General features: G+C 41.1%; 4 protein-coding genes across 4 annotated transcripts; 2 read left to right on the forward strand and 2 right to left on the reverse strand.

Moving 5' to 3' along the window:
• Positions 1–1,284: 1,284 nt before the first annotated feature.
• On the forward strand, positions 1,285–2,334 carry LOC119719638 (allatostatin-A receptor-like). Its single transcript, XM_038189138.1, has one exon. It carries the CDS (start codon positions 1,285–1,287, stop codon positions 2,332–2,334), a length of 1,050 nt encoding a protein of 349 aa, XP_038045066.1.
• Positions 2,335–9,002: 6,668 nt separating this feature from the next.
• Positions 9,003–10,936, reverse strand: LOC119719639 (melanopsin-like). The gene is made up of 2 exons (XM_038189139.1): positions 10,885–10,936; positions 9,003–9,652 (listed from the first exon to the last, which is right to left on the reverse strand). Exons 1-2 carry the CDS (start codon positions 10,934–10,936, stop codon positions 9,003–9,005), a joined length of 702 nt encoding a protein of 233 aa, XP_038045067.1.
• An 80-nt stretch (positions 10,937–11,016) lies between these two features.
• LOC119719640 (melanopsin-A-like) lies at positions 11,017–12,066 on the forward strand. The gene has a single exon (XM_038189140.1). The coding sequence runs from the start codon at positions 11,017–11,019 to the stop codon at positions 12,064–12,066; it is 1,050 nt and encodes a 349-aa protein (XP_038045068.1).
• Positions 12,067–16,703: 4,637 nt separating this feature from the next.
• On the reverse strand, positions 16,704–17,720 carry LOC119719641 (alpha-1B adrenergic receptor-like). Its single transcript, XM_038189141.1, has one exon. It carries the CDS (start codon positions 17,718–17,720, stop codon positions 16,704–16,706), a length of 1,017 nt encoding a protein of 338 aa, XP_038045069.1.
• Between the last annotated feature and the right edge of the window lie 5,618 nt (positions 17,721–23,338).

Here is a 23,338-nt window from a genome sequence, read left to right on the forward strand (position 1 = left end):
TAAAGGTGATATAATTATCATAATGAAGCCATACTTCACGCTTGCTTGGAAAATGCGTATGCATGTACTGTGTTTAAATTATCGCACATCAAATGACAAGTGGCGGCGATTCGGAAAGGTATAAAAATACGCAGCTTTTAAATTATACTCTGAAAAGAACTAATTTCTCCGCGATCCCATGTAACTGTTTTTTCTTTTTTTAATAAAAGAACTTAAACTAATGGTATGTTCCATCAAGCGTCAGAGGATGGTGTGTAATGGCAAAGGCTCCGACGATGACACAAACATAGCCCAAAAATGTATTAAACTAGAACACAAACTGGCGTGGACCATCAGTTGTAATACCATCAGTGCAGGCCTAAACAGACCATCCCACAACGTAAAGTAAGGAGAAAGAAAATTAACCTATCGCGGTAGAATCGCATCAACGCAGCTTGTGAAATATTGTCCAATTACATGATAGACAACTGGACGCGGAACGCGCAACATCTGATACAAACAAAAGTTAACGTACAAAACTCCATAGGGTTTTCTAAGGGGCGTGGCTAACTTGCAATTGGCGATGGGCCAATTGAACCACCGTCTGTTAACAGCAAAAATCCACAACCCAACACAACTAATAACTATTAGTGTCAAATACATTTCCATTTTCTGCTACGTCCATAAGACGTCACCAAAGACGATGGCCGCTACACAAGGAAACACATCAACGGTTACATGAAAGAGACAACCTGACGTCACCAAGAAATTGATGTACGTCGTATTGGCGTTCATTCTTGGCTTCGCGCAACTTTTCAATTGCCAACTTTCGATTGAAATCAGTCAAAACGACCATTATTGTCTCTCATGAAAAATTCTATTGGTCATTCACATATTTGTCAACCAGTTATTAAGATAAAGTTACCCGTATATATTTCATAATAATTGTATTACATTAAAGTTGGCAGCTCACGGTATTAATGCTATACAGGGCGCACGTCAACAAAGTGCGTATGAATCATGTTCATTTGGACCCGGTTTGAAGTCATACCATTATGACCATCATTTACCATAAATTCTTTCGAATCGTGGTGTGAGAAAACTGCGCTATACGGTACAGTACACAGAACTGCACGCTGCTGGTTAGTGATACCGGAGACAGAGAATGGTGCCATAACGACAACTCTATTGAACTTGCAACCCAATGACTATTCAGAAGGATTCTTTTTGACATTATGATAACTGTCGCTTGGTAAAGACATTGTCAACTTTTACTTGTGAGTTAATTTAGTTCCTCACACTAAAATGAATAATACAACGTCTAGTCCAGTGGTAGAAAGTGAACCAGAAATTCTGGTCTTTGAACATTTCTACGAGAGACAGATTTTTGTGGCAATTGTCATCACTGTTGTCATCCTTGGCACAGTTGGTAACAGCTTCGTCATCATCGCCGTTGGTTTATCCAAGAAACTCCAGACGGTCACAAACGTCTTCGTCGTCAATTTGGCCGTTGCAGACGTACTGACCTGCCTCTTTCTGCCCTGGCAGGCTGTGGCGGTCCTGGGAGGGGACGAGTGGCCCATACCGCGGGCACCATGGGTGTGTACTGCTGCTGCCTTCGTCATTTTGGTCACAATCGGATGCAGCATGAACAACCTGGCTCTGATCGCCGTCAACCGTTGGGTGGGCATCACCAAGTCTCGCTCCACCACCCGTCGCATCTACACCGCCCGTAAGCTCACTCTGATGGTCATCTTCTCCTGGGCTATACCGCTCGTTTGCGCCCTGACGCCTGTCCTGACAGACTTTGGTGAAATGGGCTACGAAAAGCTGTTCAAATTCTGCACTTGGGTCCGATCAAATCCGTACACCAGAACCCATCGTATGTTAACTGCAGGAATCTACTACCTTACACAACTAATTACTATTACTATCTGTTACATTTCCATTTTCTGCTACGTCCGTAAGACGTCACAAGAGACGATGGCAGCCACAGGAAGAATCAGAGCAACGAGAAAACGAATCTCTAGGAGACAACTTAACGTCACTAAGAACTTGCTTCACGTCGTTTTGGCATTTCTTCTTTGCTTCACGCCAGCAGCCGTTTCACTAATGCTCTCTTCGGAATCCACCTACAAGCTCGTGCCCTGGTTTGCCGTCGTTTTGTACAGCAACAGCAGCGTCAATCCCATAATTTACGCAACCTCGCACCCAGACTTCAAAGTTGTTATGAGGCACCTGATAAGGTTTCGGCCAATCCCTCAAAGTGATCCAAGTCTGAGAGCCAGGACAGTTTACACCATCAGCACCCCTTCCAACCGGGAATGCCCTGAATACGAAGAAGACAGAATGTGACTTATGCATGTGGGGCCTAGTCTAAAGAGTATCCCCTTGCACAGCACGGTTATATGATATGTGAGCAGATTCGGCAATTAATTATGCAGCTAGACTGCGTCTTAAGCTCGAGATTCTGCCCATTTAACGGGCGCCTTCTATATATCGGGCCTTCAGTAACCCGTATTGAAAGCCAATGTCGGGGTTAATAAGATCTCTATGCCAGTTGTTGTATCACAAAAACATGGCATCCAAATTGACCAATCAACAGCTTAGTCCAGATTTAAAAAAAATAATGTCATGTCGACTCCAATTATCAGCTAGCGCGAGGGATCGTACAGTTCTGACGCTTACATATATAAGAGGGGGCTCCGTTGGACTACGTGTGATACTCAGAATAGGGGCGAGTAAATGTAAATAAAGCTAGATTCAAAGTACTTGTTATTTTTCTATGCTGACACATTGATAAAAATGTAAAATAACGTTTAGTGGGGGGCCAATGTACTTCCGTTGGCATGTCATGTTAATTTATGGCAACCATTATAAATGTAATCTTATGAGTCCTGAGAACAAGAAAATTGATGTTGCCATTTTTTCCATTGACCTTTAGTGACCTTGACCTGAGGTCAAAGTTCATGGGTCATTTTCACCTAAAATTTGCCTTTCGGAAGGGTTTGCGAAGATTTTCGAGGCAAGTGAGCACATATTGTATTTGGTTGAGAGTTTCTCCATAATAATAAATTTTATTATTAATGTATTTATGGGTTTTCCTGAAGAAAACATGGGAAAATGTCACTTTTGCCCGAAAAGGGCTGGGTTGTTTTGACCATCTCACGCAGATTCCGCCCCCCCCCCATGACCTCGGCCATCGAGTGACGAAAAATTATGAAACTTGGTACATGCATAGAACAACATAACATGAACAAACCCAAGAAATTTCATGACTAAAGTGAAAAAAGTAGGAGTCAATTTCTCAACATAACAGTTTATTAGAATACAAGTTCTTGAAAATGTGAATTTGCGCAGATACTAAAAACCCATAGCTCTCAGTGCCTACTGGCAACTGAAATTTACAAAAAAGTGTATTTTTTTCGAGGTTAATTTATTCAGGAACTGTGTGGGAAAGGGAACTGGATAGATTGTAAACACATTGCTGTTCCGGACAAAAGGTATATAGGCCTATTTCAAAATGTTCAAAAACATGTACCGGTATAGTCATTGTTTTTGTTCCCCTCAAACTTCCTCATTATTTTTTACAAACAATATTAACAATGCTGTGTTTTGCGAGAGTGATTAGTTTAGTCAAGAACAGCCAATGATTTCACAGGTTTGAAAGTAGGGCCTACTACCAGAAAGCAAGACTTGTCAGACAAAATAAATTTTCTCTCTTTGAGAAAAAAAGAAACACTGAAATCAGGTAAAATTATGGATCCATCATCGTCTCGTTCGAGACTTTCAACAATGGGCGAGAGAAAATAATGCTCAATATAATTTTGCATTAATTTATTGTATTAATTTTACTTGATTCATAGGAAATATAGGTAGGCCCTACACACAATTTATTACAAAATTTACTACAATATATTCAGGAACAGAAATGTACGAAGAGATTTAAAGACGAAAATAAAAAAACTAAAAAAAAACATTGCCGACGATGTCTTTTGATTAACTGTGCTGACTTCTGACAGAAGTACAGGAACGCGGCCCGCAAATATAAAGGTATCAGAACATATACCTAAACGAAACGAAACGAAAGTACGAAAGGAAACGAAAGGAAACGAAACTACGAATAACAAATTAAAAAAATAATAAAGCATGTTTTTTTAATTCAACACCTATCTCCACATTAGACGAATTTCCCGAAACGTGGACGAATCTGAATGCTTTATATTATATTTGCGAATTACACTGGAGACATAATAGGAATTACATTCGAATTCGGAATAAACAATGGAGCCCAACGACGTTCTGGAACGAAATTAAAGTATCTTTCCAAGGAATGCTATATTATACAATTGTTGAAGTAACTGGGAAAACCATAATTAAATATTAATTTTAAAACAAAATCCTCATTTTACAAGCATTCTGTTCAAGTAAGCGTAAATACACAATTACATAATTCATTGCATTTTATTCTGTATAATAATGTTTACACGGCATTGTAACATTTTATTGTGTGGAAATGGCAACATTGAATAAATGTTTCTACTATCACTATTAACAGTCTTTTTTCCCGCCGTAAAATAGCTCCAAAATAGTGCCGTATAGCTCCAAAATAGTGCCGACTGATCGGGGGAGTATAATTATGGAGCAAACCGAGGTTTTGATCGCATTTCACAAGTGATTTTGATCTCAGGCATACCCCACCAAAAAACTCTCAATTGCACACTTTGTCAGCCAAAACGATTACTCACAGTATTACCGCATCGTCATTGGTGAAACTGTAATTCAGTCATCCTCCAAGTGCAGAAATCTAGGTGTAATCCTCGACTGCCATCTATCCATGAGCGATCAAGTATCAGCAATATGTAAAAAACGCAACTTTCACCTGCTAGTGGGGGGGCCAATGTACTTCCGTTGGCATGTCATGTGAATTTATGGCAACCATTATAAATGTAATCTTATGAGTCCTGAGAACAAGAAAATTGATGTTGCCATTTTTTCCATTGACCTTTAGTGACCTTGACCTGAGGTCAAAGTTCATGGGTCATTTTCACCTAAAATTTGCCTTTCGGAAGGGTTTGCGAAGATTTTCCAGGCAAGTGAGCACACATTGTATTTGGTTGAGAGTTTCTCCGTTATAATAAATTTTATTATTAATGTATTTATGGGTTTTCCTGAAGAAAACATGGGAAAATGTCACTTTTGCCCGAAAAGGGCCGGGTTGTTTTGACCATCTCACGCAGATTCCGCCCCCCCCCCATGACCTCGGCCATCGAGTGACGAAAAATTATGAAACTTGGTACATGCATAGAACAACTTAACATGAACAAACCCAAGAAATTTCATGACTATGGGTCAAAGGGTTTTGGAATTACGGCCAATTAATTATTCATAAGCACATATGGTAATTCAAATGTGTACACTACGTATATGGGGAAATTCAGTTTTGACGGAGGGTAGCGCCGAAAATATTTCGCTGCGCGGCAACCTGTGTTTCGAATTTTATGTTTTTGGTATCAAAAGATGTGCAAGACTCGAGGCTAAAAAGTCAGGACAGCTCAGGCCGCGAAATAAATAACTTTTCAAGAGTATTGCGGAAAAAGTTGAAAGGGGGGGGGGGAAATCTGCCCCCTTTTAGGGCCAAAATATGACCAACCCTTTAGGGCCTGGCATCTTAATATGAAATGTTGTAAAGTGTCCTCTGCAGTACCGCATTCACACAGGGTGTTTGTCGGTTGAGGAAAATCCCCACTTCTTCATGGTGCTTTTGGTGCGAGCCACTCCAGAGCGGAGGTGATTTAAGCACCTCCAGGTCTTCCATCCTAATGCCACCGCCACAATCCACAAAACAGCCCAAGCCACGCATAATTATCGGCGATTTAATAGCCACAGCAGCATCATTGGCTATCATTCCAGCACAGACGTCGACGCTTTTGAATCGCTGGCCGAAGCAAGTCAACTGAGCCTTATTCACAATCAGGCATGCAACTTTTCCTCGGATCAGCTGATTTCCTCTTTTTTCATTCTCATTTCTGCCATTCAAAATTTAAAATCACTGTACAAAGTCTTCTGAATTTAGGAATTTCCTCTTTTTTGTTGAGTTTACAGTTGCATGCATGCACAATGCGAAACTGTCAAAGTTTTTCCATAGTGGCGGCTGGAGATAAAGTTTCAACCCTGCTCTAGCCCTTGTGAGCCACAACATCGCCTCACTTAGCAACAAGATGGTCCTTGACCCCATTACAAAGACTCGACATCGCCCTATTGGAATCAAAGTGACTGCTGCTGTCTCTTTGCAACAATTCCATTCCACCGCTGTTTCAACTTAGTAAGGCCAACTGTGAAGGCTTCACCAATGAGCTCAAACACCATCTAGCTGACATTGATCCAACCCCTGAATACTATGACACCGGTTTGTTGATGTGGTGGTGCAAGAACATCCCTACGGGCTGCCGCACTGATTACATCCCAGGCCTAGCAGCATCCCGTAGTGCTGAACTTTACAGGAAATAGAGACGCATGTATGAAAACGACTCTCTTGCTGTCGATACCATCTCATCTGGGGAGGAATTAATAACAGCCATATCAGAACAGCTTCAAAGCTTGTGGCAAACCCTTGTGGTAACCACCAATATGGCCAAGAAGCCAATATGGCCTCCAAGCCTGGAGTATAATATTAAAAAAAAGCTCAGCCAAGTGAACAGCATTGTAACATCACCGCCAACCAAATAGCCCACAACAACTGCTATTTAAATGGTAAAGTGCCACGTTCTCCTGATAAGCGACCGAAAGCCAAGCTCCGCCAGAAAGACCCCGCCATCGACCTTATTGGCTTCATCAAATCCTTCTCTGCTAATGAACTTGCGACTGGCATAAATAAAGAACAGGAAATCAACCAAACTGGATAACATTTTCACCAAAGAACTGAAACATCTTGGACCAAACGCCTCAAATTGGTTACTCCAGCTCATCAACACCTGCCTCGCCACACAAACAATACCTAAAGTGTGGCAAAAGTCGGAGGTCATCGCCCTCCTAAAACCCGGAAAAGACCCAATGCATGTCAAAACTTATCGTCCCAAAGTCACACATTCAAGTTGCTGGAATATTTCCTCCTCAACCTTCTTGCCTCTTCATTGAGAAACAACTGATACAGGAACAGGCAGGCAGGCTTCCGTCCCGGCAAATCTACAACGGGACAGCTTCTAAACCTCACTCAGTACATTAAGGACTGCTTCCATCAGAAAAAAATATATCACCGGCGCTGTCTTTGTTGATCTTACAGCTGCTTTTGACAGTGTTAACCCTTGCTGACTCCTTCAGAAGATCCTGGACATGACATCAGACCTGACCCTTATCCAGTTTATTGGTGTTCTATTGAAGAACCATCGTTTCTTTGTAGTATTCAAAGGCAGAGTAGAGTACGTCTTCAAAGGAACGGTCCCCCAAGGGAAGACGTTGACCGATGTTCTTGACCAGTCACAGCAGTGCTTCACTGTGAGTCACCTGAAAGCGATCAACCCTGCTATTAAGACCCAAGTGTGTGCCTCCTGGGTTGACCAGACTGGTGGCGTCTCCCCCACTACATGAGATGCCAATCAAGCCTGCAGAAGCCTTACCTGCAGGATCCAATGCAGGATGGAAGACCTGGAGGTGCTTAAATCACCTCCGCTCTGGAGTGGCTCGAACCAAAAGAAGTGGGGATTTTCCTCAACCGACAAACACCCTGTGTGAGTGTGGTACTGCAGAGGACACTTTACAACATTTCATATTTAGATGCCAGGCACTAAAGGGTTGGTCATATTTAGGCCCTAAAGGGGGGGGGGGGCGGATTTTCCCTCTTTCAACTTTTTCCGCGATACTCTTTAAAAAAATTATTTATTTCACGGCCTGAGCTGTCCTGACTTTTTAGCCTCGAGTCTTGCACATCTTTTGATACCAAAAACAAAATTCGAACCACAGGTTGCCGCGCAGCGAAATATTTTTGGCGCTACCCTCCGTCAAAACTGAATTTCCCCATATACGTAGTGTACACAATTGAATTACCATACGTGCTTATGAATAATTAATTAGCCGTAATTCCAAAACCCTTTAACCCATAGTCATGAAATTTCTTGGGTTTGTTCATGTTATGTTGTTCTATGCATGTACCAAGTTTCATAATTTTTCGTCACTCGATGGCCGAGGTCATGGGGGAGGGGCCGGAATCTGCGTGAGATGGTCAAAACAACCCAGCCCTTTTCGGGCAAAAGTGACATTTTCCCATGTTTTCTTCAGGAAAACCCATAAATACATTAATAATAACATTTATTATTATGGAGAAACTCTCAACCAAATACAATATGTGCTCACTTGCCTCGAAAATCTTCGCAAACCCTTCCGAAAGGCAAATTTTAGGTGAAAATGACCCATGAACTTTGACCTCAGGTCAAGGTCACTAAAGGTCAATGGAAAAAATGGCAACATCAATTTTCTTGTTCTCAGGACTCATAAGATTACATTTATAATGGTTGCCATAAATTAACATGACATGCCAACGGAAGTACATTGGCCCCCCACTAAACGTTATTTTACATTTTTATCAATGTGTCAGCATAGAAAAATAACAAGTACTTTGAATCTAGCTTTATTTACATTTACTCGCCCCTATTCTGAGTATCACACGTAGTCCAACGGAGCCCCCTCTTATATATGTAAGCGTCAGAACTGTACGATCCCTCGCGCTAGCTGATAATTGGAGTCGACATGACATTATTTTTTTTAAATCTGGACTAAGCTGTTGATTGGTCAATTTGGATGCCATGTTTTTGTGATACAACAACTGGCATAGAGATCTTATTAACCCCGACATTGGCTTTCAATACGGGTTACTGAAGGCCCGATATATAGAAGGCGCCCGTTAAATGGGCAGAATCTCGAGCTTAAGACGCAGTCTAGCTGCATAATTAATTGCCGAATCTGCTCACATATCATATAACCGTGCTGTGCAAGGGGATACTCTTTAGACTAGGCCCCACATGCATAAGTCACATTCTGTCTTCTTCGTATTCAGGGCATTCCCGGTTGGAAGAGGTGCTGATGGTGTAAACTGTCCTGGCTCTCAGACTTGGATCACTTTGAGGGATTGGCCGAAACCTTATCAGGTGCCTGATAACAACTTTGAAGTCTGGGTGCGAGGTTGCGTAAATTATGGGATTGACGCTGCTGTTGCTGTACAAAACGACGGCAAACCAGGGCACGAGCTTGTAGGTGGATTCCGAAGAGAGCATTAGTGAAACGGCTGCTGGCGTGAAGCAAAGAAGAAATGCCAAAACGACGTGAAGCAAGTTCTTGGTGACGTTAAGTTGTCTCCTAGAGATTCGTTTTCTCGTTGCTCTGATTCTTCCTGTGGCTGCCATCGTCTCTTGTGACGTCTTACGGACGTAGCAGAAAATGGAAATGTAACAGATAGTAATAGTAATTAGTTGTGTAAGGTAGTAGATTCCTGCAGTTAACATACGATGGGTTCTGGTGTACGGATTTGATCGGACCCAAGTGCAGGATTTGAACAGCTTTTCGTAGCCCATTTCACCAAAGTCTGTCAGGACAGGCGTCAGGGCGCAAACGAGCGGTATAGCCCAGGAGAAGATGACCATCAGAGTGAGCTTACGGGCGGTGTAGATGCGACGGGTGGAATCTGCGTGAGATGGTCAAAACAACCCAGCCCTTTTCGGGCAAAAGTGACATTTTCCCATGTTTTCTTCAGGAAAACCCATAAATACATTAATAATAACATTTATTATTATGGAGAAACTCTCAACCAAATACAATATGTGCTCAATTGCCTGGGAAATCTTTGCAAACCCTTCCGAAAGGCAAATTTTAGGTGAAAATGACCCATGAACTTTGACCTCAGGTCAAGGTCACTAAAGGTCAATGGAAAAAATGGCAACATCAATTTTCTTGTTCTCAGGACTCATAAGATTACATTTATAATGGTTGCCAAAAATTAACATGAAATTTCGACGGGAACCCAAATCTGCACATTGGCCCCCCTACTAGTTACTGTATGCCTTAAAGGTGACCGCAGCACTGCAGGGTGAGTCAAATGACAAGTGGCGGCAATTAGGAAAGGTTTAAAAATACGCAGCTATTAAATTATAATCTGAAAAGAGCTACTTTCTCCGCGATCCCATGTAACTGGTTTTTTTTCTGTTTTTTTATAAAAGAAATTAAACTAATTGTATGTTCCATCAAGCTTGAGAGGATGGTGTGTAATGGCAAAGGGTCCGACGATAACACAATCATAGCACAAAAATGTATTAAACTAGAACACAAACTGGCGTGGACCATCATTTGTAATACCATAAGTGCAGGCCTAAACAGACCATCCCACAACGTAAAGTAAGGAGAATAAAACTAATCTATCGCGGTAGAATCGCGTCAACGCAGCTTGTGAAATATTGTCCAATTACATGATAGACAATTGGACGCGGAACGCGTAAAATCTGATACAAACAAAAGTTAACGTACAAAACTCCATAGGGTTGTCTAAGGGGCGTGGCTAACTTGCAAATGCCGATGGGCCAATTAAACCACCGTCTGTTAACAGCAAAAATCTACAACCCAACACAACTAATAACTATCCGTATCAAATACATTTCCATTTTCTGCTACGTCCATAAGACGTCACAAAAGACGATGGCCGCTACACAAGGAAACACATCAACGGTTACATCAAAGAGACAACCTGACGTCACCAAGAAAGTTGACAGTTCACGGTATTAATGCTATACAGGGCTCACATCAACAAAGTGCGTATGAATCATGTTCATTTGGACCCGGTTTGAAGTCATACCATTATGACCATCATTACCATAATTGCTTTTGAATCGTGATGTGAGAAAACTGCGCTATACGGTACAGTACACAGAACTGCACGCTGCTGGTTAGTGATACCGGAGACAGAGAATGGTGTCATAACGACAACTCTATTGAACTTGCAACCCAATGACTATTCAGAAGGATTCTTTTTGACATTGTGATAACTGTCACACTAAAATGAATAATACAACGTCAAGTCCAGTGGTTGAGGGTGAACCAGAAATTCTGGTCTTTGAACATTTCTACGAGAGACAGATTTTTGTGGCAATTGTAATCACTGTTGTCATTCTTGGCACAGTTGGCAACAGCTTAGTCATCATCGCCGTTGGTTTATCCAAGAAACTCCAGACGGTAACAAACGTCTTCGTCGTCAATTTGGCCGTCGCTGACGTACTGACCTGCCTCTTTCTGCCCTGGCAGGCTGTTGCGGTCCTGGGAGGGGACGAGTGGCTAATACCGCGGGCACCATGGGTGTGTACTGCTGCTGCCTTCGTCATCTTGGTCACAATCGGATGCAGCATGAACAACCTAGCTCTGATCGCAATCAACCGTTGGGTGGCCATCACCAAGTCTCGCTTCACCACCCGTCGCATCTACACCGCCCGCAAGCTCGCCCTGATGGTCATCTTCTCCTGGGCTATACCGCTCGGCTGCGCCCTGACGCCTGTCCTGACAGACTTTGGTGAAATGGGCTACGAAAAGCTGTCCAAATCCTGCACTTGGGTCCGATCAAATCCGTACACCAGAACCCATCGTCTGTTAACCGCAGGAATCTACTACCTTACACAACTAATTACTATTACTATCTGTTACATTTTCATTTTCTGCTACGTCCGTAAGACGTCACAAGAGACGATGGCAGCCACAGGAAGAAACAGAGCGACGAGAAAACGAATCTCTAGGAGACAACTTAACGTCACCAAGAACTTGCTTTACGTCGTTTTGGCCTTCCTTCTTTGCTTCACGCCAGCAGCCGTTTCACTAATGCTCTCTTCGGAATCAACCTACAAGCTCGTGCCCTGGTTTGCCGTCGTTTTGTACAGCAACAGCAGCATCAACCCCATAATTTACGCAACCTCGCACCCAGTCTTCAAAGTTGTTATCAGGCACCTGATAAGGTTTCGGCCAATCCCTCAAAATGATCCAAGTCTGAGAGCCAGTACAGTTTACACCATCAGCACCTCTTCCAACCGGGAATGCCCTGAATACGAAGAAAACAGAATGTGACTTATGTATGTGGGGCCTAGTCTAAAAAGTATCCCCTTGCACAGCACGGTTATATGATATGTGAGCAGATTCGGCAATTAATTATGCAGCTAGACTGCGTCTTGAGCTCGAGATTCTGCCCATTCAACGGGCGCCTTCTATATATCGGGCCTTCGGTAACCCGTATTGAAAGACAACGTCGGGGTTAATAAGATCTCTATGCCCGTTGTTGTATCACAAAAACATGGCATCCAAATTGACCAATCAACAGCTCAGTCCAGATTTTAAAATAAAATAATGTCATGTCGACTCCAATTGGCTGGCGCGAGGGATCGTAAAATTCGGATGCTTACATATATAAGAGGGGGCTCCGTTCGACAACGGGTGATACTCAGACTAGGGGTGAGTAAATGTAAATAAAGCTAGATTCAAAGTACTTGTTGTTGTTCTATGCTTACACATTGATAAAAATGTAAAATAACGTTACTGTATGCCTTAAAGGTGACCGCAGCACTGCAGGGTGAGTCAAGAAGAAAATGACATGGATTCATTTTCTGTTTCTCAAAAACAATCAAATTTAAAACACCAACGAAGCATGTCTTAAAAGAGCACGTACCTTCAGTTATCGGGAACAAAAGGAATACTGAAAATGATTAATGGTTTTAAAAGTTACGCATGTTCAAAAACGAAAATCATATTTTGAATATGAGGAACAGGTGAACCTTCCCCCCCCCCCTGAAATTTTGGTGCCAGATTTGTCTGTTTTCCCTTGCAAGTTTTCTTTTATTCTTGGGGGTGGGAAATCGTCCATGTTTCACTGCATTTAATGGGTACATGTATTCATCGGTAAGGGATCAGTGGTGGACAGCTGAATTGTGTGATCTTTGTTTATAAAGATAAATATAACATGGGAATAGAGTACGCAAATTACATCAATTTCACAGTTACTAGTCAATAACATGTACTTTATTCCTATGCTATCTTTATGAAATGGAGCGAGTCACATATTCTTTTAACATTTTTTTCCAATTCGGCCCCTTTCTTTTTTTCTCACCCTGTTTAGTATACTGGAAGTCTTGTGGTAAAAAAACAACTTGTAAATAGTCTGTCGCGCACACAAGAATTCGTTATTCCTGGTATCCATCAACTTTTTTTGGTTTTTCCGCAAGTAGCAGAAGAGCTTTGTTTTGGTTCTGATTTTCTTTCATCTTCTATTTCTTTTTGCTCTATACATATCCCACAGACTTTGTTCAAAATGTTTCTGGCATTAAAATTTAACTTTGATTTAGATGTTCATCAACCTTACCACAAGAAAAGACCCCAGTAAATAGACGGTCCGCAAAGATAGACGTCATGACGACGTCATCACGAGTCATGTGACGACATCTTATGGGTATACATTTAAAAGTCCTATATCTAACAAAGAACCCACATGTCTGGCTGGGTTGAAACTTGGTATGTACATAGACGTAGTCGTGTTATAGATAGAAATTGAAGTTAAGCAATGATTACGTCATCACGTCAAGTGATGTGACATTAAAGTAGATTATTTCTAAAGAACTAATGTTCCAATTCGGTTTAAACTGCACACAGACAGGGACGCGTCAGAAATTAAAAATTGAAGTGATGTCTTAATGACTTCATCATTTGTTATTTGACGTACGTTAAATGTGAAATATACAAAGGCCGATTTCTGCATGACGTGTCAAAAATTAAAAATTGAAGTGATGTTTTGATGACTTCATCATTTGTTATTGACGTACGTTAATGTGAATTATACAAAGGCCGATTCCTGCATGACTATATGCCCGATTCGGACGGTACTCGGTATGTACATAGACAAACAAATGAAGTGATGTCATGATGATTCTATCCTGTCACATGACGTCGCATTAAATGTGTTAATGCGCATTCTTAAAGCATCCTAGGTAATGCGTTTCGTCCTTTTTTTTGTCACCTGACAGTTCAACGATTTTGACGTTTTTCAAAGTGCATAAATTTACAAAAGCTGAATGCGCATTTTTTTTGAGTTTGTAAAACTGTACGGACAATTTTATGAGAATGTAGGAGTTAGTATTGCAGCCGTGACACCAAGCGCTGGAAAACAAGTCAGTGAGCAGTTGAGTTTCAAAATAATTCACTGCAAAAATTGTTCGGCAAACTCATTTGTTTAAGCAATGTTCATAACATGACAAATTGGCTGGAAGCCTGTTTTTGCCAGGAAAACATTTACTTTTTTTGCAAATTTAGGTTCTGATAGCAAGTGTGATTGTATATCCAATTTAGACTTTGTTAACGTTTTGCTAAATTGTTAAATTTGTAGTAATATCATGTAAAGGATAATCTGCATTGTTTAAATAGTTGTATTTAAAACAAATATACACGTTGAATTACAAACACTAAGGAGCCATCTGTTTCTTTGAATGCACAACCCACTGTTGTCAATGCAAAATTATACTAACTAGAACTGAACTGTGCTTGTGGTATTTAGGTTAAGCTATTATACTCTTGCTTATTTCTCCTTACATAAATACGCTTGGGCCTTAGGGAGAAATTGTCGTACAAAACAAACATTTTTAGCAAAGCTGAAAAAAGTAATAAATCTGGGATCTATTTAATAGAATCTTCAAATGAATCCTTAAAGTATACAAGTTGCGAATCCAGGCTGATTTATTTGAGGGCATACAATCGACAAATGTTGATGAGCTGTGGCTCTGAAAAAAAAACACGATAAATTTTACTTTTTATATATATTTTTTATTTTCTGCGTTTAGTAAATGATTCAACGTCCTTCATTATTCATATCATGCATCGGATGATACAGCCATAACATGGAGCGAGTTGGCTCAACGGTTAATCGTTTATATCGATGCTCATAAATTATTCCAGCATGAAATATCGGTTTGATCTTTCAGAAGGACATTTTCAACAATAGGTAACAATAATGAGGAGTTTTCTACGGTTTCCATGACAATACCCATTTGCAGAGCATCACCCTCCCTATACAAAGTACTCCGATATTGCGGAAATACTATAGATGGCGCCATCTTTACTCCCACGTAATAATTCTACACTCACGGTACAAAAGACTAGCCATATCGCTGGAAGCATTGCGCCACCTTTTGTTCAAGTCATGTCATTCTGTCATAAATCATTTGCATTACACCCAATGGTTATGCAGGGTTTTTTTTGTATTACGTGTTTGTGCACGTTTATGTTTTGCAGCTCCCTCAACAGTCGAGCTCTGGCATTCATTGTTTTCTCGCGCGTCCTACTAACAATTTATGTTATCAAACGAATGCATACTAGACCTATACAGGGTGAGTAAAAAAAACACGAAACCCAAATGTCGGGACCATTGTTTTAGTGAAGTTCTGCATGTTGCACTTCCTAAATCTAGGATATGAAAGCCCAATTCATAAGCTTTAATTTAGTACAAGAATAATTCAAATCACTCTTGTACTTTTGAAGGTACGTAATTTTAAACACAACCATCGTTTTACAGTTCTGTCCACGGATCAACAGAAGGTGAGTGTGCTTTCAGCAAAACCGAAATACAAATCACATAGGGATGTGTGTGAATTGTTTCGTTTTGCTGAAAGAACGCACACCGTAATTGTGATCCGTGGACAGAACTTTAAAATGGTGGTTGAGTTTAAAATTCCGTAACGTCAAAAGTACATGAGTGATTTGAATGATTCTTGTACTAAAAGAAGGCTTATGAATTGGGCTTATATATCCTAGATGTTGGAAGTGCTACATGCAGAACTTCACTAAAACAGAAGTCCCGACATTTGGGTTTCGCTTTTTCTGACTCACCCTGTATTGTGCTATGTGGGATAACATTTAACCCCCGGTGACTGCTGATGGGAATATGCTGTTTTTACTACGCGGGGGTAAAAAAAACGACATATCCAACATCACAGCAGTCAACACATGTTTTGTTATAATATCGTGTCATTAAGTCAAAAAAATACTGTGCGAGAATAAATTAAACCACTGCGGTGTAACCTTTGATATAAACTGCAAGCGTTCATACCAGACATTAGACTGACCTGTTGCAGTTCTCTGTCGCGAGTGCGTGGGCAAGCCCTACAGAGGCGTGCACTCGCGCGCATTTTATATGCGGTGCAGTGTATATGAGGTTCATTTATAAGAAATGCAGTGTATATGAAGTATTCAGTTATTTTTGCAGACTGGACAAGTGGCCATGATATAACAAATGTTACAAAACAATGCAATGAAGAAGTGTAATTATCATAATGAAGCTATATTCACACATACTTTGTTTTGAAAATTAGGTCTCTATAATACATCAAAAGAAGAAAACAGACGCTGATTTCCGCAGCGACTCAAACCATGGTTCAATAACGGTGCCAAAACTCAACACAACCTTCTGGAAAGGTATATAGTAGGCCCCACCTTTGCATTATAATACCAAAGAAACTACTTTTAGTCTTCGATGTGATTGCATTTTTTTTTCAATAATAAAAATAGAACTAATCTTTTGCTACATCATGCTGCAGAGAACTTGTTGGAAACCACTTTCCATAAATCCCAGTTAAAATGCGGACAACATTATGGAAATATACATGTACATGGTTAAATGACAGCGGAAAGAAAAGGAATTATAATGCAAATACTCGATATCAAGATAATCAACAAAAGCGTACCCTCTCTGGAATGTCAGAAAATCGGCAGAGGAGTATGGACTTGAAAACCAGTCTGAATTGCGGGTGTTTTGCCGCATAAATGATCGGGTTAACGCAGCTGTTGCAGCAAAGTAAAGCAGCCCCGATTGGGTAAAGACGCAGACCATTCTTACCGAGAATAAGACTTATACCAAATGGAGCTGTGCAAATCAGAAATACGCAGACAACACAGAACAAATTCTTGGTCACTTCTATTTGGAGTTTACTGCTCTGTTTTCTCGGTGCTGCCTGGATCGGAGGATTGCCTCGACTTTCGTTACTTCCGGTGGTGTCAGATTCTCCTGATGTTCCCTCCATATGCGCAACTGCTTTGGCGTGTTTGCGGACGTGGTAGAAGATGTTCCCGTAACTCCATGATAGGACTGCGAACTGGAGAGGGCAGCATGAGGAGAACATCACGAAGTAGAAGCCGGGGTCCGACTCGGAGATCACCCAGGCGCAGCAGGAGAACTGAGAGTCAAATCCCAGCTTGATGTACCTGGTGCTGGCTGCGATGATAACAACAGAGAGAGGCACAAACCAGACCAAGATGATGGCGAGGATGGTCCTCCGAGGCGTGTACAGCCGACGGTACAGGGTTTTGGGTTTGGTGATGAGGATGTAACGGTTAAACGCGACACAAGCGAGGCAGTTGACGCTGCACGTCAGACAGGTGACGAAGACCGCACCTGTCGCGATGCACAAAAAATCAGGCAGCGGCCAGACATCGTTGAGCAACGCCACCACAGCCATCGGCAGGAACAGACACGTCAGCAGGTCGGCCAGGCTCAGGTTCAAGACGAAGTAGTTGGTGGTGTGGCGAAGTTTGCGGGATAGGGCTACGGCTAGGATGACCAAGGTATTACCCGCGATGCCGAGTATGCAGACGAGGCCGATGACACCGGCTATAATCTGGCGCTGTAGGTAGCTATAATATACGTCAGTGTTATCGAAGGTTGTCGAATTTGTTGAATCTGCAGCCATGTTGACTTAGTTGACACAGTTAACAATCCAGAAAACAGACCAATAAGAGTTTCCCTTAATCTTGACGGATGGTTCTTCAAAAAATTGAGTTTCCCTGGTAGTGAGTTAGTCTTGTGGTGAGATAATAAAACCCGTCCAATATAGAATTAACTGGCTTCTGGAAAGCAGTTACATGTACCTGAAAACTCAACAAGTCAATCTGGACGAGAACTCAAGATGGCAAACCATGCGATACGCCTGACTGTCAATTAAATATCCTACCAGAGAAGAGACAGAGCTTTAGATTCCGTTGGTTGGCTGCTCGACGATTTGCGAGCGATCTAAGTATCTAGTGGTCTCCAGATTACATTCACAGGGGAACTTAAGCGATCGCCAAGTAAGTCCGTCCAATGTTTCCGAAACACGAACAAAACTCTAATACCCTATTGCGATATTGGCTTCGCAACAAACGTGACCGTGGTGTTAAAGAAAAAAACAAATTACACAGACGGCATTTGGCCGCCCCACTTAAAAACCACTTCGGTCGTTCCTGAAGAAGCGTATTAAGGGCGATATATACCAGATCCGTAGGCCGCGCACGTACGAGTTGAGGCAAACATGCAGCCGACCAGTTCGGGTTTTTAATTATAAAGTCATCCAATCTTTCTGAAATCACGACCTGCGCTGACGTTCAATAGGATGCCACTAAATGATATCGTCTGCTGATCAATTAGTGCACTTCAAATGAAATTCAAGGTTGCCATAATATCACGCATGGACGCTCCTATTTCTGCCGTATCACTAAACGAAAAAATGGCTTTGCTGTTCCCCTAAAATGAGTTCCAGCCGCTTAAATTTCCAGGGTGTTATCAGAAATCATCAAAAACCTCTGGTCGCACTGTGCTACAGGACTCAACTAACTAGGTCCCTTTCGACCGAGACTACAGTGCCTCTTTGAACAGCGGTCACTTGTTTCATGTTTTCCCACCATACTTACCCATACATTCAAAATGACTTAGCCGTGTTTCGTTGGACTTTAATTGCCGTCTCGCCTCGTGTTTGAATTGCGTGTCAGAATGTTGACAGCACAAAAACTTCCAATGATTTATCGGTGAAGTTGCCTTAGCAACCAGGTAAAATTGACTCTTCTTAGGCAGTGATATTGAGCGTTCGGATGGGAGGAAGGAAAAGGCAATTATGACCAAATATTGATCACTTTAGACAAACACGCTGATTATTAATTTGTGCAATATGCTTCGTTGTGACTGTTGACCGCTGAGGTCGCACTTCATCTCTTCAAAGCAGAATCTACGTCGATCTCTCTGAAATCTTGACGAGGTTGAAGGTCAGTTTTCGAAAGCATCCAAATGCAACAAATCTCATAAGACATTTGTCTGACAAGGTGATCTGTTTGATACCGGTGCACCTCATTTTTAACATTTCGCAAAAACTGCAATATCCGTCCAAAACGACAGAGCCTGCGGGCCCGTAGGAAGGGGGGGGGGGATCGGGGGTCGCTCCCCGGCGATTTTTTTTTATCGTAGATGGGTTGCTCAAGGCACTTAGATTCTCGTTCTCTCTTTCCCCTTACAATAAAATTATCTAAAAGATAAATTCAGAGCAGAAAATAGTATATGAAAATGAGCAGCCACGACGTTGATTCGAACCAGGGACCTTTGTATCCATAGCTCTTCTTGCAAACCCCTTCGCTAAAAGTCGATCTAAAAGTAACAAACACACAACCTGAATAAGGAGATGAATTGCCGCGCATTAATTGCGGAATACTAACAAGGCAAAGCTGCAAGCTTTCCCCAAAGCAATTTTATTCAAAAGCCTAAGCAATCACGTGACACCTCTTAAATATAATTTACCACTGTCATTATTGATTTTTCAAAATAATCCAGATACTTTCCTCACAAAATATCATTCAAAGAGCTAGTGTGACCGCGCCTTTGCACTTGTTTAAGGCATAATTATTATTTTTTTCAGTAAACACGCGCGTAAAAATATTCCCATTCAGTTTTTACGTGTTATATTATAAATGAATCCATAAAACATTTAACGGGTGGTTTATTGCATTAATCTTCAATTCGTGTCTTTTATTCATTAATCATAAATCAACAACAACCAAAGGACATGGAGGAAACCTATAACATCATGAGCATGAAAGACGAATCAAAAGAAACGGTCTAAATGTCAATGAAGCAAGGAACAAGAAATTAATGTAGAAGTAAGAGACAAATTGACAAATTGAATAATTAACAATTTAGCATAACCAGAAAAGCGTAAACTAGGGAATAACGGTTACTTGGCTAAGTTCAAGGGAAAATTGATGAGTGGGATGGGCGATAAGAAAGGATACCTTAATCCTGAGAATCAATCAAAACAGGGCTGTATTCTGAGTAGAAGACATCGCTTCTGAAGATTTAACTAAAATTGACTTTCTGCGTCAGTTATTTAAGACTGGCAGCTTAAAGACAAGTAAATCCGACTACAACTGAATATTCTCAGTTAAATTTCAGTGGAAAAGTGCAGCATCTGATAAGGAAATTAATCCAATGAACAAAGCCGGACATTTTAATCCCATTCCTCTTCGAACGCACATTCACCATCAATCCATCTAAATCGACTATTATTTTTCAACGAGAAATTTGGGTACCAAAGCTACGTTTCAAGACAGATTTGTTTCCCATGTAACTGGTAAATAACGAACAACCACTGGCTTCACCATTTGTGTGGACATCTGAATGGTTCCTTATGGGGTACAAAACACAAAAGAGCAACAAACCTCAAAAGGAACTCTTCAGAACTTTATCTACCCCATAATGGAAACGCTTTTGGAGTTTGAGATATCAAAAGAGACATGTTTTAGGGTCATTGTGTTTAAATGTTGATATTCTTTAAACGAATTGAGTAACTTCAGTATTTTTTTTTCATCTAAAAGGAGCTTATGAAATTGGCTTTCCAGTCATTATTATTTTTGGTGCTACATATATTTTTTACATATGAAATATATTTTTTGGGTTTGGGGTTCCGCTTTTTTTGGGCTCACCCTGTACGATTGCCCCAGACATGCACGAATTCCGGCACAAAAAAAATACACTGAACACACATGATCACGTTAATATCAATATGAATATTCTCGGCTACGAGTGACACATTAGTAACATGATAATATACATTACTCAGAATCGACCTACTAACTTGTCATACGCTCAATCTTATTTCTGGTTGCCCAGATTTACTGAGTGCGTACTTAAATCTGTGACTGAGTTCCTCAGATCAAAATCTCAACTTGCCATCTGCTTCCACGTCACTTGTGCTAAATCTCAATGTGACCGTAAATGTATTGATGCTTGGGTTTTTTGTTATTGAAAATTTGGGAGAATAACCAACATAATTAAACACATTCTTAAATGCGGTGAAAGAACAAAATGGCTGCGCATCTTTGATGTCTCTATGCTGTTTGGACATTATTTTTACCTTTTTACAATACATTATAAATAATTGTAATTGATGGGTGTATACTACGTACGTATTTGAAATTATGCTTCAACTTGGAATCGTGATTATAAATAAAACCGAGCTACGTTGATAAATATGTTGATACAGCTTTGAGGCACCTGTTGTCACTGTGTAATAATTGCGTCTCTCTTGACTATATCGATCAATACTCGCCCTAATGAGAAACTATATAAACACCGCTATAATGTTAACGATTATTATTCGTATGCTTTGACGCAGGGTTTATGAACCCAAACATCCCAGCATAAGTAAGGCTAGCTCAACCAAGGGCGGATCCAGAACACAATTTTTTGGGGGAAACAATTACGGCGTGGGGTTCGGGGCCCGCTTCAGGGCCCCGAATTTTTTTTTTGGATTCTAGATGCTCTGTGGTGCGATCTGAGGCAATTTCTGACCACTTTAACCAATGTTTTTTTGAGGAAAAGATGGTGGTGTACTCATTGCCTGCCTTTATTGCGGTGTCATGTTTTTTTTTGGGGGGGGGGGGGCGCCATGGCCCCCTTTGCCCCCCCCCCCCCCTGGATCCGCCCTTGAGCTCAACTGGTTCGAACACCCTGAAGATACAGGTCATTGGTGTTGATACATACATGTATTGAGTTCCACAGGAATGAGATCAAACATTGAAGTGCGTTGTACTATCGACGTGCCACGTCTATTCTAATTATAATGCTTGATACAATTAACATTCAGCCCATGGGCAATGCATGTCCTATTTAATCAACAGCCCTCCAAAGGCATGCGGTACAATTCACACATATACACAATATATTATAGTCACACGAAACGATCATTTTCTAAAACGCACGTACCAAAAAAAACCACCTGAATTACAACATCTAATAAGCCACTAAAAAAACGAACGCTATGCTAAAAAGCGCAACAATTAAACTATATAGAGAAAATTTAATTGATACATTAATGACAATGTTTCATCAAATACACTTTATTTATATAATCTCAAACACCTTGTTTAATTTGCTACTGTATGCAAAGTTGGCCAAGCCTCCGTGGTACGGCGTGCACGTCAAAACAAAAAAGTTCCGCCGGTCTGGAAAACTCTGGATCACGCTTTCCAATGTATTTTGTTTTTGTTTTACCCTATCATTAAATACATACGTTGTTGTACTATACTCCCGAGGACAATGCTTTGTGTTTCCCTTTGTCCCTGTAATATAACAATCTCCCATGGACTAAGCACACAAACCTACTACAGAGGACCGCTTTGAACAACAGACCCTACGCTCGGCCCGAGGACTTAAAGGAGCTGTTGTTCTCCTTTTGTGCGTCTGTCCTCGGAGTTCTGTAGAACACGTACACAGAAAAGAAATATACCTCTTTGTAATCGAAAATATTGCAGCGACGTAGCTTTCGATGTCATCGCGACATCTTCGTTCAGCGTAGTGACTTAAACCACTTTGGTCATGTGACCACCTTTTGGTCGTTCACAAACCAGCAGGTCATCGTAGACGGCGGGCGGGTCGTATCCGGTGTCTCTGTTACGGGATGGTTTTTGTGTCCTGATTTCGATTGCTTCGCGTATTTTCATTTTCCAGAACTGGTCCTCCTGGTAATGACTTAGACATTTTTCAAGCTGATGGGGTGTTGGTGAACATTCCAACCTGAAGTTAGCCCCTTTAACAGCGGTCGGTGAACACATCAAAGATCACCAACACTCCATCAGCTTGGAAAATGTCAGGACACAAAAGCCATTCCTTAACAGAGACACCGGATACGACCTGCCCGCCATCTACGATGACCTGCTGGTTTGTGATCGCCCAAAAGGTGGTCATGTGACCGGAGTGGTTTAAGTCACTACGCTGAATGAAGATGTCGCGATGACATCGAAAGCTACGTCGCTGCAATATTTTTGATTCCAAAAAGGTATCTAAATATTTCTTATCAACGTGATGCAATCCAATAATAGTATACATGCTGTTACAGAAACTAAATGTTACGCTCAACACCACTCATCAGTACTCTAAAGATGTAACTGATAGCAAGACAGTGTTAAGAAAAGTGTTTTTCAATTGCTTAACACAGTTTTTTCAGTAAACTTAGGATGCAGAGACAAAAAACAACTAACAGTCCTGCCTTTTACCGCGTACCTGTTCCTA

This window comes from Patiria miniata, unplaced genomic scaffold (genome assembly GCF_015706575.1).
Source record: "Patiria miniata isolate m_02_andy unplaced genomic scaffold, ASM1570657v1 HiC_scaffold_8, whole genome shotgun sequence".
Lineage (NCBI taxonomy): Eukaryota > Metazoa > Echinodermata > Asteroidea > Valvatida > Asterinidae > Patiria > Patiria miniata.

What these genes read in the sequence shown, in the direction of transcription:
- LOC119719638 (XM_038189138.1), top strand. Translation starts at nt 1,285, where the DNA reads ATGAATAATACAACGTCTAGTCCAGTGGTAGAAAGTGAACCAGAAATT.
- LOC119719639 (XM_038189139.1), bottom strand. Translation starts at nt 10,936, where the DNA reads ATGACACCATTCTCTGTCTCCGGTATCACTAACCAGCAGCGTGCAGTT. An exon ending in CCAGCAGCGTGCAGTTCTGT is followed by an intron (nt 9,653 to 10,884) that starts GTACTGTACCGT and finishes CATCTCACGCAG; the next exon opens with ATTCCACCCGTCGCATCTAC.
- LOC119719640 (XM_038189140.1), top strand. Translation starts at nt 11,017, where the DNA reads ATGAATAATACAACGTCAAGTCCAGTGGTTGAGGGTGAACCAGAAATT.
- LOC119719641 (XM_038189141.1), bottom strand. Translation starts at nt 17,720, where the DNA reads ATGGCTGCAGATTCAACAAATTCGACAACCTTCGATAACACTGACGTA.